The sequence below is a fragment of the Rhineura floridana genome, chromosome 3, assembly GCF_030035675.1.
Source record: "Rhineura floridana isolate rRhiFlo1 chromosome 3, rRhiFlo1.hap2, whole genome shotgun sequence".
NCBI classification, from domain to species: Eukaryota; Metazoa; Chordata; class Lepidosauria; order Squamata; family Rhineuridae; genus Rhineura; species Rhineura floridana.
Window position 1 is genome coordinate 218,613,289 of NC_084482.1, and position 25,326 is coordinate 218,638,614.

A 25,326-nucleotide genomic window follows, 5' to 3' on the forward strand; every position below is an offset into this window, starting at 1 on the left:
TGGCTATCGAATCCCTTGGACAAAACAGTTCTACTAAACTAAAAGGCTGAAGGACCCACGAGTCATCTGCAAAGAGAAGATTAGATCACCTTTATCTTCTGTTTTTTATACCTTTCCTTGTGAATCATTGGGGGGAAATGTAGCATAAAATTGTGACAAGTTTAAAAACAGAGGTAGTATAAGGTAAAGGCAGTATATTTTTGAAATCCTCTTAGAGCCTGGTCTGAATAGACTTTCCACAAATACACATTTTTCAAGCTTTAACTGCTATTTAACAGGTTTGAATTTTGCATTCTTGATGTTCACCGCCCAGAGAGCTATTGCTAGTCGGGCGGTATATAAATTTAATAAATAATAATAATAAATAATTTAAAAAAACACAACAGAAAGCCTCATTAAAAGCTGATGTTTCCCCTGTCATACTAGCTTCACCCTTTCTTAAGAGAAATCCAGCATTCAAATACTTCCATGGGGAGACTGCATTTTGATGAGAATGGGGAGCTGCCAGCCAACTTTGCTATTGAGAACTGGGTGATGTTTCCCAATAAGTCTCGGCTTGGAGTGAAAATTGGGAGTATAGGAAGAGAGGCGTCCGTTGACGTAAAGTTCACCATTAACCCGGAAGCCATTGTGTGGCCCAAGAGATTTAACAAGGTAGGGGACACTTTGTTCCACATGACATCTGCTAAACTGCCCTAGGCTCCTACTGGGAAAAAGGGCAGGATATAAATTCAATCAATCGGGGGGCATGGCCAGCAGGTCTACAAGATGGCTGCCTAGTTTTCCTGCTCTGCCTTCCTCCGGATAATGTTCCCAGATTAAACAACGTAACCTTTAAAATCTCACTTCTTATTACATGTCAGACCCATTGGGGTATGCTACAGACCATTTCTAAAGCGAAAGAAGGCAGTTTAACAGGCTATTTTTGGCCATTAGATACAGACTGCCTGACAGCAGCAAAATGGCCAGCGGCCAAGAATATGGCGCCTGGTCAATCAAAAAACACCTATGCTATGACTCAAGAACCCAGGACTGCATTTCCTAACCTTTGTGAAGAATTAGCCACACAATTCAAATCCTTCAAGGAAGTAATGGAATGCAGTTGGGAAGCAAAATTAAAACCTTTAGAAGACAAAATGGAGACTTTTAGCAACAGGCTGAAGCCTTGGATCTGGGGCTGGGATCTTCGTTGGACAAAGGTCACCAACTCAGGACCACAATAGGTGGATGAAAGTTTTTCCTTTCTTCTTTGTTTGCTTGTTTAACGTCTTTCAGATCAAAAATGAAAAAAATGAAATGGGAACTGGAAAGAACAGTGCATATATTTTTTTCTTTATGCATTGATTTAATTAGACTTAATATAGTTTATCTGGAGGAGGGAGGGTTTTTTGGGGGATGGTTATACAGTATATTTTAGTTTTCTTTCTCTCAAGGAGTCTTCCCCTTATAACTTGCACACAAAGATGTGTGCAAGGTTTAGTTTTACAGCATGTGCCATGAGGCATGTGGCACAGACCTACAGTCAGCTTTCTCAGGTTGGATGTTTTGGGTTTGGATGGTTCTTAATATTTTTGTTTTTGGTCACTATGGGGTTTGTTGAGAGAGGTTAGGAATTGTTGGGAGGGTTAGAGAGGGGGCAGCCCAAAGGCACATACTTCTGTTATCGCAACATTTAAGTTTATTTTCTTCAATTAGGAAGAAAGATGATGTAATCTCTTATTTACAATATATTTATGGGTGAATTAGATGGTAAAAATTGTTACACTTAATGTTAAGGGTTTAGGCCATGACTTCAAAAGGAAAAGTATTATGAGCTATGTAAAACAAATGCTCCTCTCAGTAATTTTTCCACAAGAAATTCATAATCCAAAACCAAAGGAAGCGTTGTTAAAGCATAGATATTTTGGCGAACAATTTTTGGCTGCTGGAACATCAAAAACACGGGGAGTTGCTATAATTTTTAAGCGCAATTCCCCTTTCATGGTTCAAAAGATTTGGAGAGATCCAGAGGGACGTTCTCTTTTTGTAGCAGGATTGTTTGAGGGCAAGGAACAGTTAAACAAAGGGCAGATTTTTTAAAAGGGTGTTTAGAAAACGTTCCGAATTTCAACGTGGTCAATTAGTTACGGGAGTTAGTTAGTTATGGGAGGTGATTTTTGTTGTGGTGTAAATTTGTATACTTGTTAAGCAGAGAACAACAGCGGTCTGAAATGCGTGTGTGCCAGTGTGCATGTGTGTGTTTACCTAAGTGAGCAGGCTTTCACCCTGCATTGAGATCCCTGAGACTTACGACTTAGTAAAATGCTACTTTATTTATAGAAATACATAGTAGATAGAAAGGCATGCCTAGTTCTAACTAACTAACTAAGTTGGAGGCGCAACGCCCAGGCTTGGGAATGGCCCTCATGGCTAGGAGAGAGACAGCAGAAACAAAGGTGTCTCCTCTCTCTTGGACAGTCAGAGAAGAGAGGAAAGGGCGGAAGGAGGAGGGGCAGACAAGCTTCCCTTAAGACGTATCAGTCTAACAACGGAAGGAAGTCAGTCAGAGCATCACAGGTAAAGGTAGGCAAGCCTGTCCATCTGGAGGACCCTAACTCTATCTCCCTTCTGGAACATAAACAAAAGAACAAAACAGGAGTTGCTCTTGCCCCACTTCCAACAATTTTAATATTAATATGAAGGAAATGGGTGCAGCCAATGTGAACCAGAATTCTAAAACTCAATCAAGGCTCCGGGGGAATAGGAAACATTTCACATCCAATGCGGTCAAGAAGCAATTTTTTTGATTTATTGTGTCATCACTATTTAAAAGAGGTGTGGTCAGCAGTACACCCTAAAGTTGACAGCTTCACCTTTTTTCTCTTCAGTATACCACACGCATTGACGGCTAGATAGGATCCTCTTATCAGATACGCTTTTCCACTCCCTTATAGACACTTCAGTAAGGTCAATTAGAATAGCAAATCATGCTCCTGTAACAGCAGTCATTAAGGCAAACTGGCGCTTGCATCCATGACTGCTTACCTCATCACCCTGTAAAGACACATTAAAGGAAGCATTGGTTAATTATTTTCAGGAGAATGCTAATAGGTGCTCAATGGGAGGCAAGGAAAGCAGTAATTAGAGGAGTTTGTATATCATTTTGGCAGCTTGAAACAGGAGCAAGGGAATAACTTCCCAAATATGTGGAGTTTTACTATCATTGGGTGGGAATGGCATGAATGGGCTAAAAAAGACATGGGAAGGAGATTGGGGTGGCGAGATTGATGAAGAGGAGCGGAAGGTATTATGGAATAAATCACTTGTAAAGCACATTTTCTCCTCAGATACAGGAAGCTATGTTAAAGTGGCACATAGGTGGTACCTGACACCTGTTCACTTGTCCAGAATCAACATGGCACATGCTCCCACGTGTTGGAGGGGGTGTACCACACTGGGGACTTATCATCACATGTGGTGGGGATGTGCTCGAGTGAGGCCTTTCTGGACCTGAGTCTTCGAGGAAATACAACACATCACTGCCTCAGTTCCAGAGAGGACTCCGCAACTCGCAGTTCTGAATCTTTTTTGTAGGAGTCAATAAAGATCTCAAAAATAAATCTCTGACAGGCTACTTACTAATGGCCACTAGGATTACACTTGCGACTTATTGGAAGGATCTAAGTGGAGCCACCTTGGAGCAAAGGTATCAAATGTTCTGGCATATGGCTTTCATGGAAAAATTAACAACTAAACTTCAGTGAGCGCAAGGTACAACCAAAAACAGACAAATTTTTAGATACATACTACCCATTTGTAGCATACATTAACCAAAATGAACACAGGAAAAAGCCACCCTCATATTACGATCATATTTGGAACACCTAAAAGTTACGATAACTTGGAGTTGTTTAAAAATGTTATTAATTCACCATTGACATCTGGTTGTTGTCTTCCTCAGAATGTTCTGTAAAGGTTTTGGCTGAGAACCTTTAACATCCACAAATAATAGATATGGAGACAGAATGTTTGTAAAATTTATAATCTAGAAAGTGCAAGGATGGGCAAGGGTGGGGTGGGGTATGTTGGGGGGAAAGGGTTAGTTATTTGTTATATTTTATTTATGCCTCTCTATTTCCAACAGTTGTATTGGTAATGGAAGATGTTTAATTTGAAAATCAATAAAATTATTTATAAAAATAAATAAATAAATTCAGTCAATCAACCAACTCTAATTTGTTAAATAATTCATATTGCACTAAGACTCCAATCCTCTGCACGCTTCCCAGCGAGTTCTGTTGACTGTAGTGCAGGGCTGGAAACTCACAGCCCAGATGGTTTTCCCTACTACATCTTGCCCAGCGGCTGTGTTGCCCAGGAGCTCAGTTTGGCTTTGTTCCAAAGGGGCTGCCTGCCATTTTAATCTACCCAAAATGCAATCCCCTGGTCCGTGAAGCTATGACTTTAAGCCATTTCTATGATTGGGCAAAAAAAGCATGAAAACAATCCATTAGTCCCCCAGACATTTTTTTAAAAAATTGCGCATTCATTCACGATGCTTTGTGCTCATCATACTATTGGGTTAGTCACACACGCTCCCTCTTTCAATATTGTCAGTGTCTGCATATGTTTTGGGGTGGTCACATTACTTCATTTCAAATCAGTGCATATCCCATAGCTTCTCCTGAAATCCCACAATTTTTTCCATCACAAATTTTCTTGTTTATTTTTGTCCCACTTTTGTTGCACTATAGTCCCTCGGAACAGCAATAATGTGGTGGCACTGGGGAAGCATCGCAGAACAAATTAAAGCAGAATAATTCCATCACTAAAGATCTCTTCTCGGTCGTCCCAGAGTGCAGGACACGGAATAATGGGCTCAAGTTGCAGGAAGCCAGATTTTGACTGGACGTCAAGAAAAACTTCCTGTTAGAGCCATACGACAATGGAACCAGTTACCTAGAGAGGTAGTGGGCTCTCCGACACTGGAGGCATTCAAGAGGCAGCTGGACAGCCATCTGTCTGGAATGCTTTGATTTGGATTCCTGCATTGTGCAGGGGGTTGGACTAGATGGCCTTATAGGCCCCTTCCAACTCTACTATTCTATATTTGTATAAAGCACCATTATTAAGAACATGTTGCAGAAAACACCCACAATAAGGCACCAGACTGGAGGGGCCCTTTTTTCACAAATGTGCATCCCAGTTGAGTTTATCTTGAGCTTGAAACCTGTGAAATAACGTATGCTATATATAATGCTTTGGACTTTCTGACATCAGATCCCAGAAGTCATCAATCACTCTTCCAATGCCAATACATCCTAAAAGTACCCCAACACTTGTTAACAAGCCTTTCCTTTCCTAGCTGTGGCATCAGGCTTCCAGCCATTCCTGTGTCCCTTGCCCTCATGATGGTAACTCCTTGATGCTCACCCGGGGTCAGTGGGACTAGGGATCTTGTTGGGTCCTTTCCAAGGTTTACAAACAAATCCCATAGAAATGCAAATACTCCTAACAGTTTCCTGTTGATGCCCCTTCTTCTCTTTATGGTTAGATGTCAGTCTCAATGAGGAGAGACTGAAAGAACTGGGCATGTTTGGCCCTAAGAAGAAAAGACTGAGAGGAGATATGATAGCACTCTTCAAGTACCTGAAAGGTTGTCACACAGAGGAGGGCCGGGATCTCTTCTCGATATCCCAGAATGCAGGACACAGAATAATGGACTCATTACAGGAAGCCAGATTTTGACTTAACATCAGGGAAAACTTCCTGTTAAGAGTGGTACAACAATGGAACCAATTGTGTAAGGAGGTGGTGGGCTCTCCAACACTGGAGGCATTCATGAGGCTCTTGACAGCCACCTGTCAGAGATGCTTTGATTTGGATTCCTGAATTGAGCAGAGGGTTGGATGTGACACCCTTCCCTGGTTCTTCCTGTCATGTTCCCACCTGCTTGTGGCTACTGCCTTTCACTAGGCACCACCAGGGACACCACCAGTCCGGACCGTCCTTTATATGGTTTCTCACTCCGCTCTAGCACAGATCTCACTAGATCCCACTGCTAGGCAGCACCACCAGTCACGTTCTATAACCAATACTCCCAGAGACTTTGCCTGAGTCTCTCTCTAGCTGGTTACTTTGTGACTGTGTGCCTATGCTATTCCCAACCCCCTTGTATCTTTATAGATAACGCATACAACTCTGGGTTGCTCTGGATACTTGACTTGTTACAATTCCTCCCTTCACCACTGCCACCATTAGATACTGTTTCCGTTCAGCCTTGGTAATTACCTTGCCCTCCCTTCTGGTCTGTATATTCCCCAGCCAAGGATCAGGCCTTTGGTAAACCAAATAAGTATTTATTAAGAATTAGAAATAACAAGATTAGTTTTAGAATGTTTCACAAGCGTATGGTTTCATCTATTCCTGTTTTGTACTTGACTTATTATTAATCAGAACTCCAACTCCCTCTTTCTCCACACTCCTGACCTCCACCCTCAAACACCTCTTTCTCCACACTCCCAACATCCACCCCGATTCAACTGTCCTTCTTCCATTTATACTCCCAGCCATTCAAACGCTCAGCCAATCATCCAGCATTCTACTGCTCATGTACTCCCCCCTCCTCTTTCACTCCACTTACCATATGTCTTCTATATAACCAGCACTTACCATATTTACACTATAAGCAGGAACATCACCTTGGACTCTATGGTCTTAAAGGTGCCTTCCAACTCTACTATTCTATTATTCTAGATGGTGCCTCGCTCCAGGTGTACCGAAAGCTGTTGCCCTGGATTTATGAAAGTGGCTCAAGAAGGAGAGCCGGTTTGCTGCTATGCGTGTGCTCCATGTGTGGAAGGGGCAATATCCACAAAGGGAGGTAGGTGACTGCAAGGGAGAGGGCATTTCTTAGGAGAATATAAGCAGGGCAAAAATTCATTCAGAAACATTTCTCTGTTAAGATTCCAATGGTATTTTTAAATGTGGATCCTTTCTTGGCTTCTGGATGTTTGATCTCCATTATTAATTGCAGTCCGTTGAGAGACATGAACTTGAGATACAAACTGTAAGAGACAAAGCAGGGAGAAGGTTTCAGACCATGTTGTACACCACTTTTATGGTTTTGATCACAGTGTCCACATGCTGCGCTTTACATTTGACTGGGACAGACTGATCTTTAAAAATATACATCTGTTCCCACTCTGGTTATTCTGAACTGTAAGCTTTAACTCCCAAACATTTATTTTATGGAAAGTAATAGATCAAAGAATATTAATATAACATTCATATTCAGGTTACTGAAGCCTTTCCTATTCCTTGCAGATGCAGAATATTGCACCAAATGTCTGGAAGATCAGTATCCAAACAAGGACCGAGATCAGTGTGTCCCCAAGATTATAATCTTCCTGACTTATGAAGAATATTTGGGGATTCTCCTGGCTTCCTTTGCCCTGTTTTTGTCTGTAACCACAGGCTTTGTGTTAGGAATCTTCATTAAATTCCTAGAAACTCCAATAGTCAAAGGCAACAACCGTGATCTCTCCTACATCCTCCTCGTCTCACTTCTGCTTTCCTTTTTGTCCTCCTTCTTCTTCATTGGCAAGGCAAGGCAAGCCACCTGCCTTCTCCGACAAACGGCCTTCAGCATCATCTTCTCTGTTGCCATTTCTTCTCTTTTGGCAAAAACCATCACTGTGGTGCTGGCCTTCCTGGCCACAAAGCCAGGGAACAAAGTGAGGAAATGGCTGGGGAAGAGTTTGGCCAACTCCATTGTCGTTTCCTGCACCAGTGTCCAAGTTGTCATCTGCACCATCTGGCTGGGGATGTCGCCCCCATTCCCAGATTCTGACATGCATTCTCAACCTGGAGAGATCATCCTGCAATGCAATGAAGGGTCTGTTGCCATGTTTTATGGTGCCCTTGGCTACATGGGCATCCTGGCTGCCATCTGCTTCATGGTGGCTTTTCTAGCCAGGAAGCTGCCAGGGGCCTTCAATGAAGCCAAGCTGATCACCTTCAGCATGCTGGTCTTCTGCAGTGTTTGGGTGTCCTTTGTGTCCACCTACCTGAGCACGAAGGGGAAATATATGGTAGCCGTGCAGGTCTTCTCTATCTTGGCCTCCAGTGCTGGGCTTCTGGGCTGCATCTTCATTCCCAAGTGCTACATTATAGTACTCAGGCCTGATCTGAATACAAAGGAGCATCTAATAACCAAAACTAAAGATGGCATCTGATTCTTTATATATTCCATTTTGACAATCCATGTTGTCTAGTACAGCAGTAACAGAACCCACATATGTGTCTTGGGAATATAGCACCTTAGATATAAATTTATCTTCATCTTGCATAAATCATGAAATCATTAAAATGAATGGACAATGACAGCAACTGCCACAAGCCCTTTGGGCTTATAACATGCATTGCTTTATCACAGCCTGATTCCCACTAGATACCTGATCAACCACACTAGTCTTTATGCTGTTCATGATCATCAGGGGTTGCTCTGAGTGATTTTTACACAATCTTATTTCTAATAAATAATTTGTAATTGTGGCAAACGGTGTCAACATCTTCTGTTTATTTGTACGACGCTTTAACACAAAAGTGTGCTCAAAGTAGATTACAGCATTATCAAATGAAAACTAAGAATCCAAACACGTATTAGAAACAATTAGAAATCATCACGACGCCAGTATGTACAAAACAAACCATTCAACATTGCATTAAAACAATACAAATAAGCTAATCGAAATTTTAATAGATTAAACTAAACCAAAGAATAATACCGACAGAAAAACCAGAATAGTAGCATAGTCAAGAAACAGAAGAGTAGCATACAAAACATCACTCTGTTCCAGGTGACGCACTTGTACCCAAAGTCTTTGGATCTGAGACTCAATCTTTGAACATCCAGGACCCCCACCCTATCCCTCCCCAGCAGTTGTGCAGACACCCCCACCCTGGCTCTTACCCTGGGGACCCTTATGGCCACCATTATTCTGGGTTTTCACCCCACACAATTAGCAATAACTTTCCTTCCACATTCTCCCATCAAGCAACATTGATTCATCCAGGTTTAGGATCAGAAACAAGGTCTTAGGATGAAAAACCCCTCGTGGAGATCCCTAAAGTGCAACCATCCCCCCTTTAGTGTTTCCACTTTAGGAGTGACCCGCTAGAGTCTGCCCGCCATGCTGGCACAGTCTGCCTTTTAAAGTTATTTCTTTGCAGAGATGCTTCCTCCAAGTCAACTGTCCAGCTGGGGCTAGTTACAATTACTCTCACCAAATCAGCAACAAGGCCTCTCCTTCCACCCCTACTTTTCAAGAACCATTTGTTTTACCACTCACATTTCTTCTACTTTTTAAATGCTGTGCTTTTGTGCTGCAGAAATGGTTCTGTCCTGCAAGAAGCTAAGGACGGGATCTGTTGACAGTTTGAAAGCGTTTTGTCGCCCTAACAGTCTGGTATTGATTTGAGTTCGTTCTTTGTCTGCTAGCTGCTGTTTCTACTGATTTTTTTTTTACTTCGCAAGAAATATTGATATTAACATGAAAAATATTGATAAATTTATCATTAATATTGGTATTTTAGAGCTGGGCTTTTTATTTTTAAAAAACCCTGTTTTTGAAAACAGTTGCTGAAAATCACTACATAAAAATATGATCCGCAATGAGAGAGAATAAGCAAATTAATGGAGAATTCAGTACCAAATTGGAATTGGGCGGAATTCTAGCACATCCCTAAAATAGGCTGTTAATTTCTGTTATCCAGAAATATGCCTGGCTACTCTCACATTCAGAAGGATTTTGATGACCTCTCTTTCAAACGCATCCCTCCCAGTCTTTTAGAGAGGAAAGAGCCTTTTTCTCTTCGGTTGTATATCTACTGTCCTATGAAGTGCTGATTTTAATTTTATAGTGTACAGATGTGGGTAAATTGAATATGTTATAATTGTATTTATATGTGTATTTTAAAATTTTAATTATGTACGCCGCCTAGAGTGGCTGTTCATTCAGCCAGATAGGCGGCCTAAAATAAAATTTTATTATTTATTATTATTATTATTATTATTCTCCATGTTGTGCTTTTCAACCACTTTCCAGCCTCCCAACTCTTCTGCACTGAAACACATTGGAGCACATTTGCCAATTTGCTTTCAAAATATTGTCTAACACATAACTATCTTGTGTGAAAATGGCAAGACGGGCTATTGTGATCTGTGGCTTTCTTCCCCCCCCCCGCCTTTCTTTATTGTAAAAAAAAAAGGAAAAAAACAGGGATGGATGGTGGCATAAAGTAACGTGACAAAACAGTTCAAAAGCAAATTATGAATCTTCTTATGTTTTCTCAAAAGGCCTGGTGTTTAGAGGTATAGAAAATAAAGTCCCACCATACCACATTAAATGTCTCTGGTTTAGCTCTGCCTTGAATAGATCATAAATATTTTTTTCTAAAATGGCAACATTCCAGGTATTCTTATACCAAATGGAAATGTTCAAATTATCTGACGTTTTGCATGTTTGAGGAAATGAAAGACAAGCAGGAAATAAGAGACACATTACAAGATCTTTAAATAAAATATCAATCAAAAAAGGCACAACTGGGGTAACATCTGAATAGGAACGTGGTAAATTTTAGATATTTCTTCAAAAATCTCAGCCCAGAAATGTTTTATCCAGGGGCACTACCACCATAGATGAAAACATGTACCATGGGCCCCACACCACGTCCTATGTGAAGTATTTTCTTTTATTAATCCTGAATCTTCCAACATCCATCCAGCTTCATCGGATGTACGCGAGTTCTAGTGTTATGAGAGAGGGAGAAAAAAAATTCTCTATCCACATTTTCAATGCCATGCATAAGTTTATGCATTCATATAATATCCCCTCTTGCTTGCCTTTGCTCTAAACTGAAAAGTCCCAAATACGGCAAACTTTCCTCATGGAGGAGTTGCTCCTTGCTGCACTTTATAACCTAAAACTGAGGCTTACGCTGAGCTTGAGCTGAAAGCGGTGTCTACACATCAACTTCTCCACTACTTAAATCAGCACTGTGTAGATCTAGATATGTTGGGGGGGGGGAGTTAAATTTTCTCTTCCTAAGTGGGATTTCATCTAGGTTTCTGGTTGCTGATGGCTAGTTAAGGCAGCACAGGTGGAGATGTGGTGTAAAACCCCTATCACTTAAAGAGCATCTGTGTGTGTGTGTGTGTTACAGAGGGGGAGATGACTGGGACAGGACACCAAATAAAATCTACAGCTAAATAAGTTCCTATGACAAGCTTGGAGATGGCATTCAGTCAGTTTCCCAACCACTACTCTTGCAAGTTGCGTTTCACACATTTCATTTATCCTTGGCTCATTTCTGGCTAAGCACTCAAGCTTTATTTCGAACAGGAAAGCCATTTGAACATAAGAACATAAGAACAGCCTGCTGGATCAGGCCAGTGCCCATCTAGTCCAGCATCCTGTTCTCACAGTGGCCAACCAGGTGCCTGGGGGAAGGCTAACTTACAGATCAGCACACAAAAGATGCAGAGGACCATCTTTCTGTTTATGGTTCTTTGCCCGATTTACAAAGGATGTGGATATTGTAGCATCCGACGTGCAATTTCTTCAGCTATCCTATCAAAAAACTGAATGCATCTTCTACTAGCTACAGGGCTTCTTTTCCATGTGGATTCATTATGCGTGGATGCTTTACTCAGGCACAGAGTTCTCCCACATGAAATCCATTTATATACTTCTTTCCTGTGTCGTTTTGCTTTGATGTTTTCTATTCTTAAAGGAGGTACTGCCCGTCTCTGAATTTAACGCTGGAATTAAAAAAAGAGAGAGACTTATTAACTCAGACCCTGGAGACAGCTGGGAAATTGGGGGGCGGGAGGAGAACAACCCCCAAACTACTCAAGAGAGACCAAAACAGAACTCCAAAGTCCATAGGTCAGCAAGATATTTATGAGACCCAAACAAAAATCACAGAAAGCTTTTGACACGCAACTCATCTTCACCTGAAAATCTGGCTCCACCCTAATTCCCTTCACTTTCCACCATTTACTGATATGAAGAAAAAATTAAGCATTGCACATTGTCCCAGACAGAGGGTGGCCTGTTCTCCAGCACCAGACACTCCACATTCAGGGCCGCGTGTTCCTGTGCAAGAGAACACATAGAAACGCACTGACCTCCCCTGCCCCCACCATTCAGAATCTGTTACACACACCTGTTATGCACACACACACACACTATCGCCACAAATTGCTTGTCAGAACACTTCTCACCTGAAAGGGATCTCTGAGGTATAGCATGGTTTGATTTGCGTCCCATATGGACTTTCTGATGGATCAAAAGATGCGCACGTTGCCTGAAACATTTCCTGCACTCAAGACATTGATATGGTTTTTCTCCTGTGTGCACTCTCCAATGAGTTGTGAGGTGAGCGTGTTGTGTGAAACATTTCCCACACTCAAGGCACTTATAAGGTTTCACTCCAGTATGCACTCTTTGATGACTAGCAAGGAGGAATCTATGAGCAAAACATTTCCCACACTCTAAGCATTTGCACTGCTTTTGTCCAGAGTGGGTCGTCTGGTGAATTGCAAGATGTGGCCTCTGAGTAAAACGTTTCCCACAGTCAGGACATTCGTAAGGTTTATCTCCTGTGTGGACTCTCTTGTGTGTTGCTAGGTTTGAGTGTTGAGTGAAACATTTCCCACACTCCAAACATTTATAGGGTTTCTCTCCTGTGTGTATTCTCTTGTGTGTTACAAGACTTGAGTGTCGAGCAAAACTTTTTTCACATTCCAAGCATTTATAAGGCTTCTCTCCTGTGTGGAGTCTTTGATGTTTTACAAGGGCTGAGCGGAGAGCAAAACACTTGTCACACTCCAGGCATTTGTAAGGTTTTTCTCCAGTGTGTACTTTGAGGTGTTGTATTAGGGATGATTGGCGAGCAAAGCATTTTCCACACCGCAGACATTCATAGGGTTTCTCTCCAGTGTGGGATCTCTGGTGTTTCACCAAGCTACAGGAACGAGTAAAGTATTTCCCACACTTGAGGCATTTATATGGTTTTTCTCCTGTGTGTACTCTCTGGTGTACTACTAACCCTGATCCCTGGGCAAAAAACTTCCCACATTCTGAACATTTATACGGTTTCTTTCCAGTATGGATTTTCTGATGTGTCTTAAAGTTTGACCGCTGAACAAAACATTTCCCACACTCTGAGCATTCGTAAGGTTTCTCCCCTGTGTGAAGCCTGTGATGGTCCAGTAGGTAGGATTTGTAACCAAAACATTTCCCACACTCCAAACATTTAAATGGTTTATCTCCGCTGTGGACTCTCTTATGGATCTTAAGATCTGGCCAGTGGGGAAAACACTTCCCGCACTCAGGGCATTTATAAGGTTTTGCTCCAGTGTGATTTCTCTGATGTTTCAAATAACTTGAGTTGTAAGCAAAACATTTCCCACACACTGTACATTTATATGGTTTCTCTCCTGTGTGAACTCTCCGGTGGATCACCAAGGTATACTTGTCAGTAAAACACTTCCCACAATCCATGCATTTATAACTTTTCTCTCCTGTGTGAATTCTCCGATGTCCTGAAAGGTGTGAACGGCGACGAAAACATATCCCACACTCTGTGCATGTATAGGGCTTCTCTCCAGTGTGGATTCTCATGTGTTCTAAATAAGCTGAGCTATATGCAAAACATTTCCCACACTCCATGCATTTGTATGGTTTCTCTCCTGTGTGGACTCTCTGGTGGATCATCAAGCCAGATTTGTCAGCAAAACATTTCCCACACTCCATGCATTTGTATGGTTTCTCTCCTGTGTGGACTCTCCTGTGCCTCACTAGGTGAGCTTGCTGAGAAAACCTCTCCCCACATTCTGAACATTTGTAGGGTCTCTCTCCTGTGTGCACTCTCTGGTGGTTTAATAAATATGATTGTTGAGCAAACTGTTTTCCACATCGCAAGCATTTGTATGGTTTATATCCAGTGTGGACTCGCCAGTGTCTGACAAGATGAGTAAAATGCTTCCCGCACACATAACACATGTTCTTTTCCCTAAAGGCATCTCCTGGGATAAAAGGTAAACAGAAAAAAAAATGGCATTGAACATTTGAGACATTAAGAAAGTAAAAATAGCCCTGTAGCTCCCTTTCCTCTCTGTGCTAGAGGGGATGTCTGATCTGTGGCACTTTCCTACGTTTATGGTGGGACTGTAACAAAGTGTGACAATTCTGGAGTGATGTTTTTCACATTTCTAGTAAAGCTCTTAGAGCTACAATTATCCCAGATCTGGCCTTGGCACTTCTTTTCCTTAAAGAGGGTTCCATTGTTCCTAAAACTCAGATGTTTCCCCTATCCAGATTCCTATTTCCAGGGAAGCTTGAAATAGCCAAATATTGCAAGGGTGCAGAGAACATTTATCGATAAAAAAAAAATGGTTTACCAGACTTCGGCAACTTGCACTAGATGAAAAATTAACTCAAGAGCAAAAAAAAAGCTTGGGGGGAGAAATCCTCCGATAAATTTATTCCAATGCAGTATCCCTTTTAATGTCATGCTATCGAAGATGGGGCAGAAGCGAGACCACCCTCATCCTTAACTTCCTTTTGGTGGGATGCGTACCCTACTTTTAAATTCTATTATTCCGCTTTCTGGTATTCTTTCTATTATATATATAAAGCTTCTGTTGCTGATTGTACTTTTTTTTCTATTTTATATAGACTGTCTGTTGTACTTTGTTGTTTTACTTGCTTGTTGTTACATTTACTAGAAATCTCAATAAAGCACAATTCAAAGTGGGGGGAAAATAGCCCCATAGCTGGATCGGGCCTAGGGGCCATCTAAGCCAGCATCATGTTCTCAGAGTGGCCAACCAGACACCTCTGCGAAACTCACAAACAGGACCTGAATGAAACAACGTTCTCCCCACCATGTATTTCAATTACTTTAATTTAATGCAGTGGTTCCCAAACCTTTTTTTCTGCCTGGACCCCTTAAAAATTGCTGAGGGCCTTGACAGACCACTTAATGATTTTTCTGCCTGTTGTAGCAATTATAATGCATTTTGCCAGTGCTGTGTGATTTTTTATTATCATTATTGCTTCTTTTATGTGCTTGTTGTGTTAAATGAAGTTCTTCGACGCTTGGTGTAATATTTGGGTTGCATTCAACTAATTTTTACTCAGAGCAGACCCACTGCAATTAACGGCCCAGCCATTAAATTCAATGGGTCCGCTTTGAATAAAAGTTAGTCGAATATAACCCTTTGCCAACTTGAGTCTTAGGTCATATTCAGCATTCAAGGTAGAACTATGCATTGTATTTGTACAAATCATAAACCAAATTGGGCTGATTCATGATAATTTGTATCCTGTCCAGATTGGGTTGAGGCAGAGACAAATCTCTACAGAGCGGATCAGCTAGTCCCAAATCGATTTGTACAGATCTGTAGCTCAAGTCTCCGTGTGTTTGCAGTCTCTAATGAACCCAGACAGGGTGTCTCTGAAATGGAGCAATTACAAAACCATAAAGGAGAACGCCATGGCGGAGAGAGAGTAAGGAAGGTCAGAATGCTATCAACCCACCCAACAAACTCTAATCACAATGCTTGAAAGGGCTGAAGTCAAAAATGTAGAAATATTTTGTAAGTTCTATCTGTTGTAAATGTTTGGTGGGAACTGGGTGGCATATGTTCAGCTTGTGCATGTTTTCTATTCTTTCCCAATCAATCCCAGTCCCATCCTCATTTACACATTTTTAAAAAACATTTGTTGTCTGTGTGTGTTTGCTTCGTTTAATTATTCTATTCTCATTGCTAACAGTTATTATTAAACCTTGGGGACATACAGTGCCTTGCAAAAGTAATCAGACCCCTGACCAATGCTGTCATGTTACTGAAATATAAAGGGTACATTGCAATTTCGTTTGGTATGGTGTATTATTTTGAAACACTGAAACTCAACATCAATTATTGTAAGGTGACATTGGTTTTATGTTGGGAAATGTTTGTAAGAAACAAAAAGCTGAAACATTCAACCCCCACACATTAATATTTGGTAGAGCCACCTTTTGCTGCAATAACAGCTTTAAGTCTTTTGGGGTAGGTATGTACCAGCTTTGCCCACAGTGTCGGAGGGATTTTGACCCATTCTTCTTGGCAGATTCGCTCCAGGTCATTCAGGTTGGTTGGATGTCGCTTGGGGACTGCAATTTTCAAAGAGTGCCACAGATTCTCCGTGGGATTGAGATCAGGACTTGGACTGGGCCACTGGAGAACATTCACCTTTTTGTTGCTTTGGCCTTGTGCTGGGAATCATTGTCCTGCTGAAAAGTGAATTTCCTCCCAAGCTTCAATATTTTAGTGGACTGAAGCAGGTTCTCTTGCAGTATTTCCCTGCATTTTGCCCCATCCATTCTTCCTTCAATTTTAACAAGATGCCCAGTCCCTGCTAATGAGAAGCATCCCCACAGCATGATGCTGCCACCACCATACTTCACTGTAGGGATGGTGCGCCTTGAGGCATGGGTTTGCACAACACATAGCGCTTTGAGTTTTGGCCAAAAAGCTCTATCTTGGTCTCATCTAACCACAAAACCTTTAAGAACATAAGAACATAAGAAGAGCCTGCTGGATCAGGCCAGTGGCCCATCGAGTCCAGCATCCTGTTCTCACAGCGGCCAACCAGGTGCCTGGGGGAAGCCCGCAAGCAGGACCCGAGTGCAAGAACACTCTCCCCTCCTGAGGCTTCCGGCAACTGGTTTTCAGAAGCATGCTGCCTCTGACTAGGGTGGCACAGCACAGCCATCATGGCTAGTAGCCATTGATAGCCCTGTCCTCCATGAATTGGTCTAATCTTCTTTTAAAGCCATCCAAGCTGGTGGCCATTACTGCATCTTGTGGGAGCAAATTCCATAGTTTAACTATGCGCTGAGTAAAGAAGTACTTCCTTTTGTCTGTCCTGAATCTTCCAACATTCAGTTTCTTGGAATGTCCACGAGTTCTAGTATTATGAGAGAGGGAGAAGAACTTTTCTCTATCCACTTTCTCAATGCCATGCATAATTTTATACACTTCTATCATGTCTCCTCTGACCCGCCTTTTCTCTAAACTAAAAAGCCCCCAATGCTGCAACCTTTCCTCGTAAGGGAGTCGCTCCATCCCCTTGATCATTCTGGTTGCCCTCTTCTGAACCTTTTCCAACTCTAGAATATCCTTTTTGAGATGAGGCGACCAGAACTGTACACAGTATTCCAAATGCGGCCGCACCATAGATTTATACAACAGCATTATGATATCGGCTGTTTTATTTTCAATACCTTTCCTAATTATTGCTAGCATGGAATTTGCCTTTTTCACAGCTGCCGCACACTGGGTCGACATTTTCATCGTGCTGTCCACTACAACCCCGAGGTCTCTCTCCTGGTCGGTCACCGCCAGTTCAGACCCCATGAGCGTATATGTGAAATTAAGATTTTTTGCTCCAATATGCATAATTTTACACTTGTTTATATTGAATTGCATTTGCCATTTTTCCGCCCATTCACTCAGTTTGGAGAGGTCTTTTTGGAGCTCTTCGCAATCCCTTTTTGTTTTAACAACCCTGAACAATTTAGTGTCGTCAGCAAACTTGGCCACTTCACTGCTCACTCCTAATTCTAGGTCATTAATGAACAAGTTGAAAAGTACAGGTCCCAATACCGATCCTTGAGGGACTCCACTTTCTACAGCCCTCCATTGGGACAACTGTCCGTTTATTCCTACTCTCTGCTTTCTGCTTCTTAACCAATTCCTTTCCCCACATCACAGCTGGGGCACTCGCAGGCTTTCAGATGGTACTTTTTGAGTCACGGCTTCTTTCTTGCCATCCTCCCATACAGGCCAGTGTTATGCAGAGCTCTTGATATGGTTGACTGGCGCACCATTACTCCACTCCCAGCAACTGAACTCTGTAGCTCCTTCAAAGTGATTGCTGGACTCTCTGTGGCTTCTCTCGTAAGTCTTCTTGTTCGTGCTGAGTTTTGAGGGACGGTCTTTTCATGGCAGTGCCTGGGTGGTGTGATGCAGCTTCCACTTCCTGATTATTGATCCATCTTTGCTCACTGGGATATCCAGACACTTGGATATTACTTTGTACCCTTTTCCTAATCTATGCATTTGTATTATATTATCCCTCACTTCTGTAGAATGCTCTTTGGTCTTCATTTTCCTTCTGATCCACAGCCTGACCAATGATCCTTCAACAGTGGGGTTTTTATCCTGACAGTGTGACAGACACTTTAATGGTTCACAGGCGGAGGCCAATGGTAAGGTAACTGTGTCCTCCATAAAGCAATTGCGTTCGTTTGTGTAAACTAGGAGCTTCCACAGCACAGGGGTTGAATACTTATGCAAGTAACATGTTTCAGTTTGTTATGTTTCTTACAAACATTTCCCAACATAAAACCAAGGTCACCTCACAATAATTGATTTTGAGTTTTATATCTCACCTTTTTCTCCAGAGAGCTCAAGGTGACATCCATGGTTCTCCCGTTCCTCACTTCATCCCAATAACCCTGTGAGGTAGGTTAGGCTGAGAGGCAGTGACTGGCCCAAGGGCCAACCAGTGAGCTTCATGGCTGAGTGGGGATTTGAACCCTGGTCTCCCAGGTCCCGGTCTGACACTCTAACCACTACACTGGCTGTCTTTAACTCTCTTTAAATGTCTGCTTTAACACACACACTTTCATGATTGCTGCCTGCTAAGGACAGGGACCCTCAAAGCCTCCTCGCCTGAGCTGGCCTTTGCAACCTTTGCTTCACCAGAAGCCCATGAATGCTGCACCCTGGCAGCTTCTGCTTGATCCAGCTGGGCTCCAGGCTCTGGCTCTTGGGGGGAAGAGGACAACAGGAAGCATTAGGTGGAATCTAGGTTGGCATGTGTGTGTGTGCTATTTTATTTTTACATCTTTGTAAAATTTGGAACTGTCGCTCACCCACCACCCAAAAGTCACGGGTCAAAGTAGCAAAAAAATGAAAACGACTGAACACAATGGAAGCGTAACACAAATTAAGAATGTAAGGGGGCTTTTGTTTCAATAATGAACAGTTTAATTACTTATAGCGATTAATGTTTTATAGCGTATGAAGGAGAAATTGTTTTGCTTTAACTTCTAATTTTTAGTTATGATTTGGATTTTGGTGTGTGGGTACTTGTCTCATTTGTAATATATAGCATTAGATTGTAAGCTGTAATTATCTTTCTTTTTGTGTCAGAAATGTACATACTGTATCGTAATAAAATTTATTTTTAAAAAAGCAAAATAAGGCTTGTAGAGCCAGTGTGGTGTAGTGGTTAAGGTGCTGGATTATGACCTGGGAGACCAGGGTTCAAATCCCCACCCAGCCATGAAGCTCCCTGGGTGACCTTGGGCCAGTCACTGCCTCTCAGCCTCAGAGGAAGGCAATGGCAAACCACCTCTGAATACCGCTTACCATGAAAACCCTATTCATAGGGTCGCCCACAAGTTGGAATCGACTTGAAGGCAGTCTGTTTCCATTTTGCAGTAAAGTTCTTTGTACAGGAACAAGAATGGTCACCAACAAAAATAACAGCATATCCATTTCAATTGGTGCTATTTCCCTTGCTATTGGCAACCCCCAACATGGATGATCAGGGGACTGGAAACAAAGCCCTATGAGGAGAGAGACTGAAAGAACTGGGCATATTTAGCCTGGAGAAGAGAAGACTGAGGGGAGATATGATAGCACTCTTTAAGTACATGAAAGGTTGTCACACAGAGGAGGGCCGGGATCTCTTCTTGATTGTCCCGGAGTGCAGGACACAGAATAACGGGCTCAAGTTGCAGGAAGCCAGATTTTCACTGAACATCAAAAGAACGTCCTAACTGTTAAAGCCATACAACAATGGAACCAATGACCTAGAGTGGTAGTGGGCTCTCCAGCACTGGAGGCATTTAAGAGGCAGCTGGACAGCCATCTGTCAGGAATGCTTTGATTTGGATTCCTGCATTGAGCAGGGGGTTGGACTCGATGGCCCTATAGGCCCCTTCCAACTCTACTATTCTATGATTCTATGGGCAGACTTGAATGAGGAAGAGTCAGCGAGATCCACTGAATGCGCGGCAGAGTTGCTGGAAACCAACTCTGGAAGCCTGAGCCAGGAACCCTTGGATCAGGAACTCCAGAGTCCACATTCTCAAAAAGTGCACACCTTCCCCGCAAGGAACCAACCCCCACGACAGGAGTCAACGTCCCCATGTTGTCCTGGCCATGTATCTAGAGGCAATGAGAAAGGAATTGTGCTGAGCTCAAACCAGAGGGCTGCCACTTCAAAATCTTAAGGTAGGAAGTAGTTTCCTCACACGGAGCTCTGTGTGGAGCTGACTGGGAGGCTTGTCAAGATCAGTGTAGGACACCTATGCAAGAAATCTTTTAATGTAGACCAATGGTTTTTTAAAAAAGAATCTTCTTTATAATATTCTACTAGGCCAGGGGTTCCCAACCTGTGGTCCATGGGCGACCAGTTGCCCACAAGCTTCATTTAGGTGGTCAATGGCATGACCACAGTAAATATTCATATCGATTTTAATTGCATCTTTCTTACTGCTTTTATTTCTTATGGGTTTTTTATATTACAAAAAATCTAGGGAATTAAAAATTGTACAGCATCTAGTGCAGTACAATGGCTACAGCAGGCAGAAAAACCATTAAGTGGTCCGGCAAGACCATCAGAAATTCTCAAGTGGTCCCCGGGGGGGGGGGGGGAGTTTGGAAACCACCGTGATGGGCCATTAATATTTTCTTGTAATCAAATTCCAAAATATTTAACTGGCAGTATCTTCAAGGGTGATTCATGAACAGGGTGGTTCATGACAGATGCTGTTGGAGGTCACCGATTCATAGGGTCACCATAAGTCATAATCGACTTGAAGCCACGTAACAACAACAATATTCAAGGGAACATGGCATTTTATAAAACGTTTGCTTCTCAAGACCCTGTAGGAATGTACCCTTTCCCAATTAGCTTTTTGAGGCCTGCCCCCAGTGAGGCCCACTGGCATGCACCCCTCACCTGGACTGGTGTTGGAGGTCTTAATTTCTTCCTGGACCCGAGAATCTGGAGCCCACAACTCTTCCCCGCGCTCCATCTGGGCGAAGAGTGCCGGCTTCGGGACCAGAAACCCTTCTGAGGAAAGAAATGAACAGAGAGCATCCAAAGGTACTATTTAACATTCGAGTGCTTTTTTTTTTTTACACTTTAATTTAGAATTATAGCCCATTCCATCCCTTAGGGTTCGGTGATGAAAGGAAGCTTTTAAACACACATACACAAACCCAGGAGGAAACTCTCTCGAGTATGGACATAGGAAAAACCCTGCAGGATCAGGCCAAACTCCCATCATAGCCCAACGGCCTGTTCTCCTAATAACCAACCAGATGACCCAATGTGAAGACCTCGCACAGGACATGAGCACAACGGCAACTCGCCACACTTGTGATTCCCAGCAACTGGCATTCACTCGCCTCCGAGAGTGGAGGGAGAACACAGCCACTGCAGCTTGTAACCATTTTTGTGTCTGTGTGGTGTTTTAGATCATGCCCACATCATACATTTAAAGTGCTGCTGTACCACTTTAACTGTCATAAAGAATCCTGGGAACTGTAGCTTGTTAAGGGTGTGGAACTATAAGCTTTAAAAACATCATCTAAGATTAAGCTGTCTAACAGTGATTTTGACATATGGTGTAGACGTGGCCATATATTACAGACTTGTGTGCAAAATCTGAAGTGGGAAGAGCTATTTGACCACAGTGCTATTAAATTAAACATACATGTAAATGGCCAATTGCCAAGAAAATCCAACACGGTCACATTTGACTTCAAAAGAGGAAACTTCACAAAAATGAGGGGATTGGTAAAAAGAAAGCTGAAAAACAAAGTCCAGAGGGTCACATCACTCGAAAATGCTTGGAAGTTGTTTAAAAACACTATATTAGAAGCTCAACTGGAGTGCATACCGCAGATCAGAAAAGGTACCGCCAGGGCCAAGAAGATGCCAGCATGGTTAACGAGCAAAGTCAAGGAAGCTCTTAGAGGCAAAAAGTCTTCCTTCAGAAAATGGAAGTCTTGTCCGAATGAGGAAAATAAAAAAGAACACAAACTCTGGCAAAAGAAATGCAAGAAGACAATAAGGGATGCTAAAAAAGAATTTGAGGAGCACATTGCTAAGAACATAAAAACCAACAACAAAAAATTCTGTAAATACATTCAAAGCAGGAGACCATCTAGGGAGACCATTGGACCCTTGGATGATAAGGGAGTCAAAGGTGTACTAAAGAACGATAAGGAGATTGCAGAGAAGCTAAATGAATTCTTTGCATCTGTCTTCACAGTGGAAGATATAGGGCAGATCCCTGAACCTGAACTAACATTTGCAGGAAGGGATTCTGAGGAACTAAGACAAATAGTGGTAACGAGAGAGGAAGTTCTAAGCTTAATGGACAATATAAAAACTGACAAATCACCGGGCCCGGATGGCATCCACCTGAGAGTTCTCAAAGAACTTAAATGTGAAATTGCTGATCTGCTAACTAAAATATGTAACTTGTCCCTCGGGTCCTCCTCCGTGCCTGAGGACTGGAAAGTGGCAAATGTAACGCCAATCTTCAAAAAGGGATCCAGAGGGGATCCCGGAAATTACAGGCCAGTTAGCTTAACTTCTGTCCCTGGAAAACTGGTAGAAAGTATTATAAAAGCTAGATTGACTAAGCACATAGAGAACAAGCCTTGCTGAAGCAGAGCCAGCATGGCTTCTGCAAGGGAAGGTCCTGTCTCAGTAACCTATTAGAATTCTTTGAGAGTGTCAACAAGCATACAGATAGAGGTGATCCAGTGGACATAGTGTACTTAGACTTTCAAAAAGCGTTTGACAAGGTACCTCACCAAAGGCTTCTGAGGAAGCTGAGCAGTCATGGAATAAGAGGAGAGGTCCTCTTGTGGATAAGGAATTGGTTAAGAAGCAGAAAGCAGAGAGTAGGAATAAACGGACAGTTCTCCCAATGGAGGGCTGTAGAAAGTGAATCCCTCAAGGATCGGTATTGGGACCTGTACTTTTCAACTTGTTCATTAATGACCTAGAATTAGGAGTGAGCAGTGAAGTGGCCAAGTTTGCTGACGACACTAAATTGTTCAGGGTTGTTAAAACAAAAAGGGATTGCGAAGAGCTCCAAAAAGACCTCTCCAAACTGAGTGAATGGGCGGAAAAATGGCAAATGCAATTCAATATAAACAAGTGTAAAATTATGCATATTGGAGCAAACAATCTTAATTTCACATATACGCTCATGGGGTCTGAACTGGCGGTGACCGACCAGGAGAGAGACCTCGGGGTTGTAGTGGACAGCACGATGAAAATGTCGACCCAGTGTGCGGCAGCTGTGAAAAAGGCAAATTCCATGCTAGCAATAATTAGGAAAGGTATTGAAAATAAAACAGCCGATATCATAATGCCGTTGTATAAATCTATGGTGCGGCCGCATTTGGAATACAGTGTACAGTTCTGGTCGCCTCATCTCAAAAAGGATATTCTGGACTTGGAAAAGGTTCAGAAGAGGGCAACCAGAATGATCAAGGGGATGGAGCGACTCCCTTACGAGGAAAGGTTGCAGCATTGGGGGCTTTGTAGTTTAGAGAAAAGGCGGGTCAGAGGAGACATGATAGAAGTGTATAAAATTATGCATGGCATTGAGAAAGTGGAGAGAGAAAAGTTCTTCTCCCTCTCTCATAATACTAGAACTCGTGGACATTCAAAGAAGCTGAATGTTGGAAGATTCAGGACAGACAAAAGGAAGTACTTCTTTACTCAGCGCATAATTAAACTATGGAATTTGCTCCCACAAGATGCAGTAATGGCCACCAGCTTGGACGGCTTTAAAAGAAGATTAGACCAATTCATGGAGGACAGGGCTATCAATGGCTACTAGCCATGATGGCTGAGCTCTGCCACCCTAGTCAGAGGCAGCATGCTTCTGAAAACCAGTTGCCGGAAGCCTCAGGAGGGGAGAGTGTTCTTGCACTCGGGTCCTGCTTGCGGGCTTCCCCCAGGCACCTGGTTGGCCACTGTGAAAACAGGATGCTGGACTAGATGGGCCACTGGCCTGATCCAGCAGGCTCTTCTTATGTTCTTATGAGTTGGGCTAGCGCTGAAGGCCACGCTGAGTTACGAATTCTTATGAATCGGCTGCAATTAAAAAACAACGTTTAGTCTATCCGAAGGGAAAATAAAATAAATAAGCGCTTTATTGAACAAGAGGCAACGTGCAGTTATGCCAAATTCCACTGCAGCCCAGTACAAAAACAAAAGTGGCCCAAAGCGATCCAGGATTTGCAACGTTATAAAGTAAAAAAAGTGGCCCAAAGCGATCCAGGATTTGCAACGTTATGCAATAAAATTAAACAATGCATCGATGCTTCTCGCCAGCAATTTCCCTGCCAGACTCTTCCGCATCTTAACAAGGGGAAACTCAGCCTCCCTCCCACTGCCGACCCCCACCAAGGCCCCTCGTTTCTGCCTCTTTCGCCTTCCAAACAGGACAAAGGGGCCCCCAACTGCCTCCCTCTCTCCCCCTCCCCGTGCAGCTCCAAGACAAAGCAAGCAAAGCTACGAAGCAAACTCGGACCAAGCAAGGCGTACGTCTCCCCCCGCCCCAGAGAAAAAACGGTGTCCCTCCTCTCCCCGCCCCCTTACCAGCATTTGCAAACTGGGGCTCGGAGGCTTTTCCACACCCGAGGATGCAATTCTTGCAAGGATGTCGCAGCCCCTCGCTTTGCAAATCAGCCCTCTTTGCCCTGGGTCTGCAGAACCAGCAAACTCCCCTCCCACCCGCAGCCCATCAGTCCTCTTAGGAGCGAGGCCCTGAAGCCAGCCCGGGAGGCACAAGGGTTGATGGGAATTGTAGTTCGTTTATGTCCTTTTTAGTGTGTGTGTGTGTGTGTGTGTGTGTGTGTGTGTGTGTGTGTGTGTGTGTTTGAGAGAGAGAGAGAGAGAGAGAGAGAAAGATGCAGAGGGTTCTGGGAATCGTAGTCTTTGAAGCTTTGGGATGAGCCCAGCAGACCAGGGGTTCCCAAACTGTGGCCCACAAGCTTCATTCAGTGTGGTCCATACTTTTAATTGTATTTTTGTTTCTCCTTTTACTTTTTACGTTGTATTGTATTGCACTGGATACCATAGACTGCGAAAAAGACAAATAATTAGGTGTTAGAAGTGAACAAATTAAACCAGAACTGTCACTAGAAGCTAGAATGATGAGACTGAGGTTATC

The 25,326-nt window shown here is 42.8% G+C and overlaps 1 protein-coding gene across 1 annotated transcript; it reads right to left on the minus strand.

Annotated features, from left to right (window-relative positions):
• Positions 1-8,941: 8,941 nt before the first annotated feature.
• LOC133381662 (zinc finger protein 260-like) lies at positions 8,942-24,887 on the minus strand. The gene is made up of 4 exons (XM_061621022.1): positions 24,753-24,887; positions 21,078-21,191; positions 12,269-14,074; positions 8,942-11,803 (listed from the first exon to the last, which is right to left on the minus strand). The coding sequence occupies exons 2-4, from the start codon at positions 21,151-21,153 to the stop codon at positions 11,724-11,726; spliced, it is 1,962 nt and encodes a 653-aa protein (XP_061477006.1). The 5' UTR covers positions 21,154-21,191; positions 24,753-24,887; the 3' UTR covers positions 8,942-11,723.
• Between the last annotated feature and the right edge of the window lie 439 nt (positions 24,888-25,326).

Coding starts and splice junctions, on each gene's coding strand:
- LOC133381662 (XM_061621022.1), bottom strand. CDS start 21,153: ATGGAGCGCGGGGAAGAGTTGTGGGCTCCAGATTCTCGGGTCCAGGAA. Junction 14,075..21,077: donor GACCTCCAACACCAGTCCAG/GTGAGGGGTGCA, acceptor CTTTTATCCCAG/GAGATGCCTTTAGGGAAAAG. Junction 11,804..12,268: donor ACCTCAGAGATCCCTTTCAG/GTGAGAAGTGTT, acceptor TTTTAATTCCAG/CGTTAAATTCAGAGACGGGC.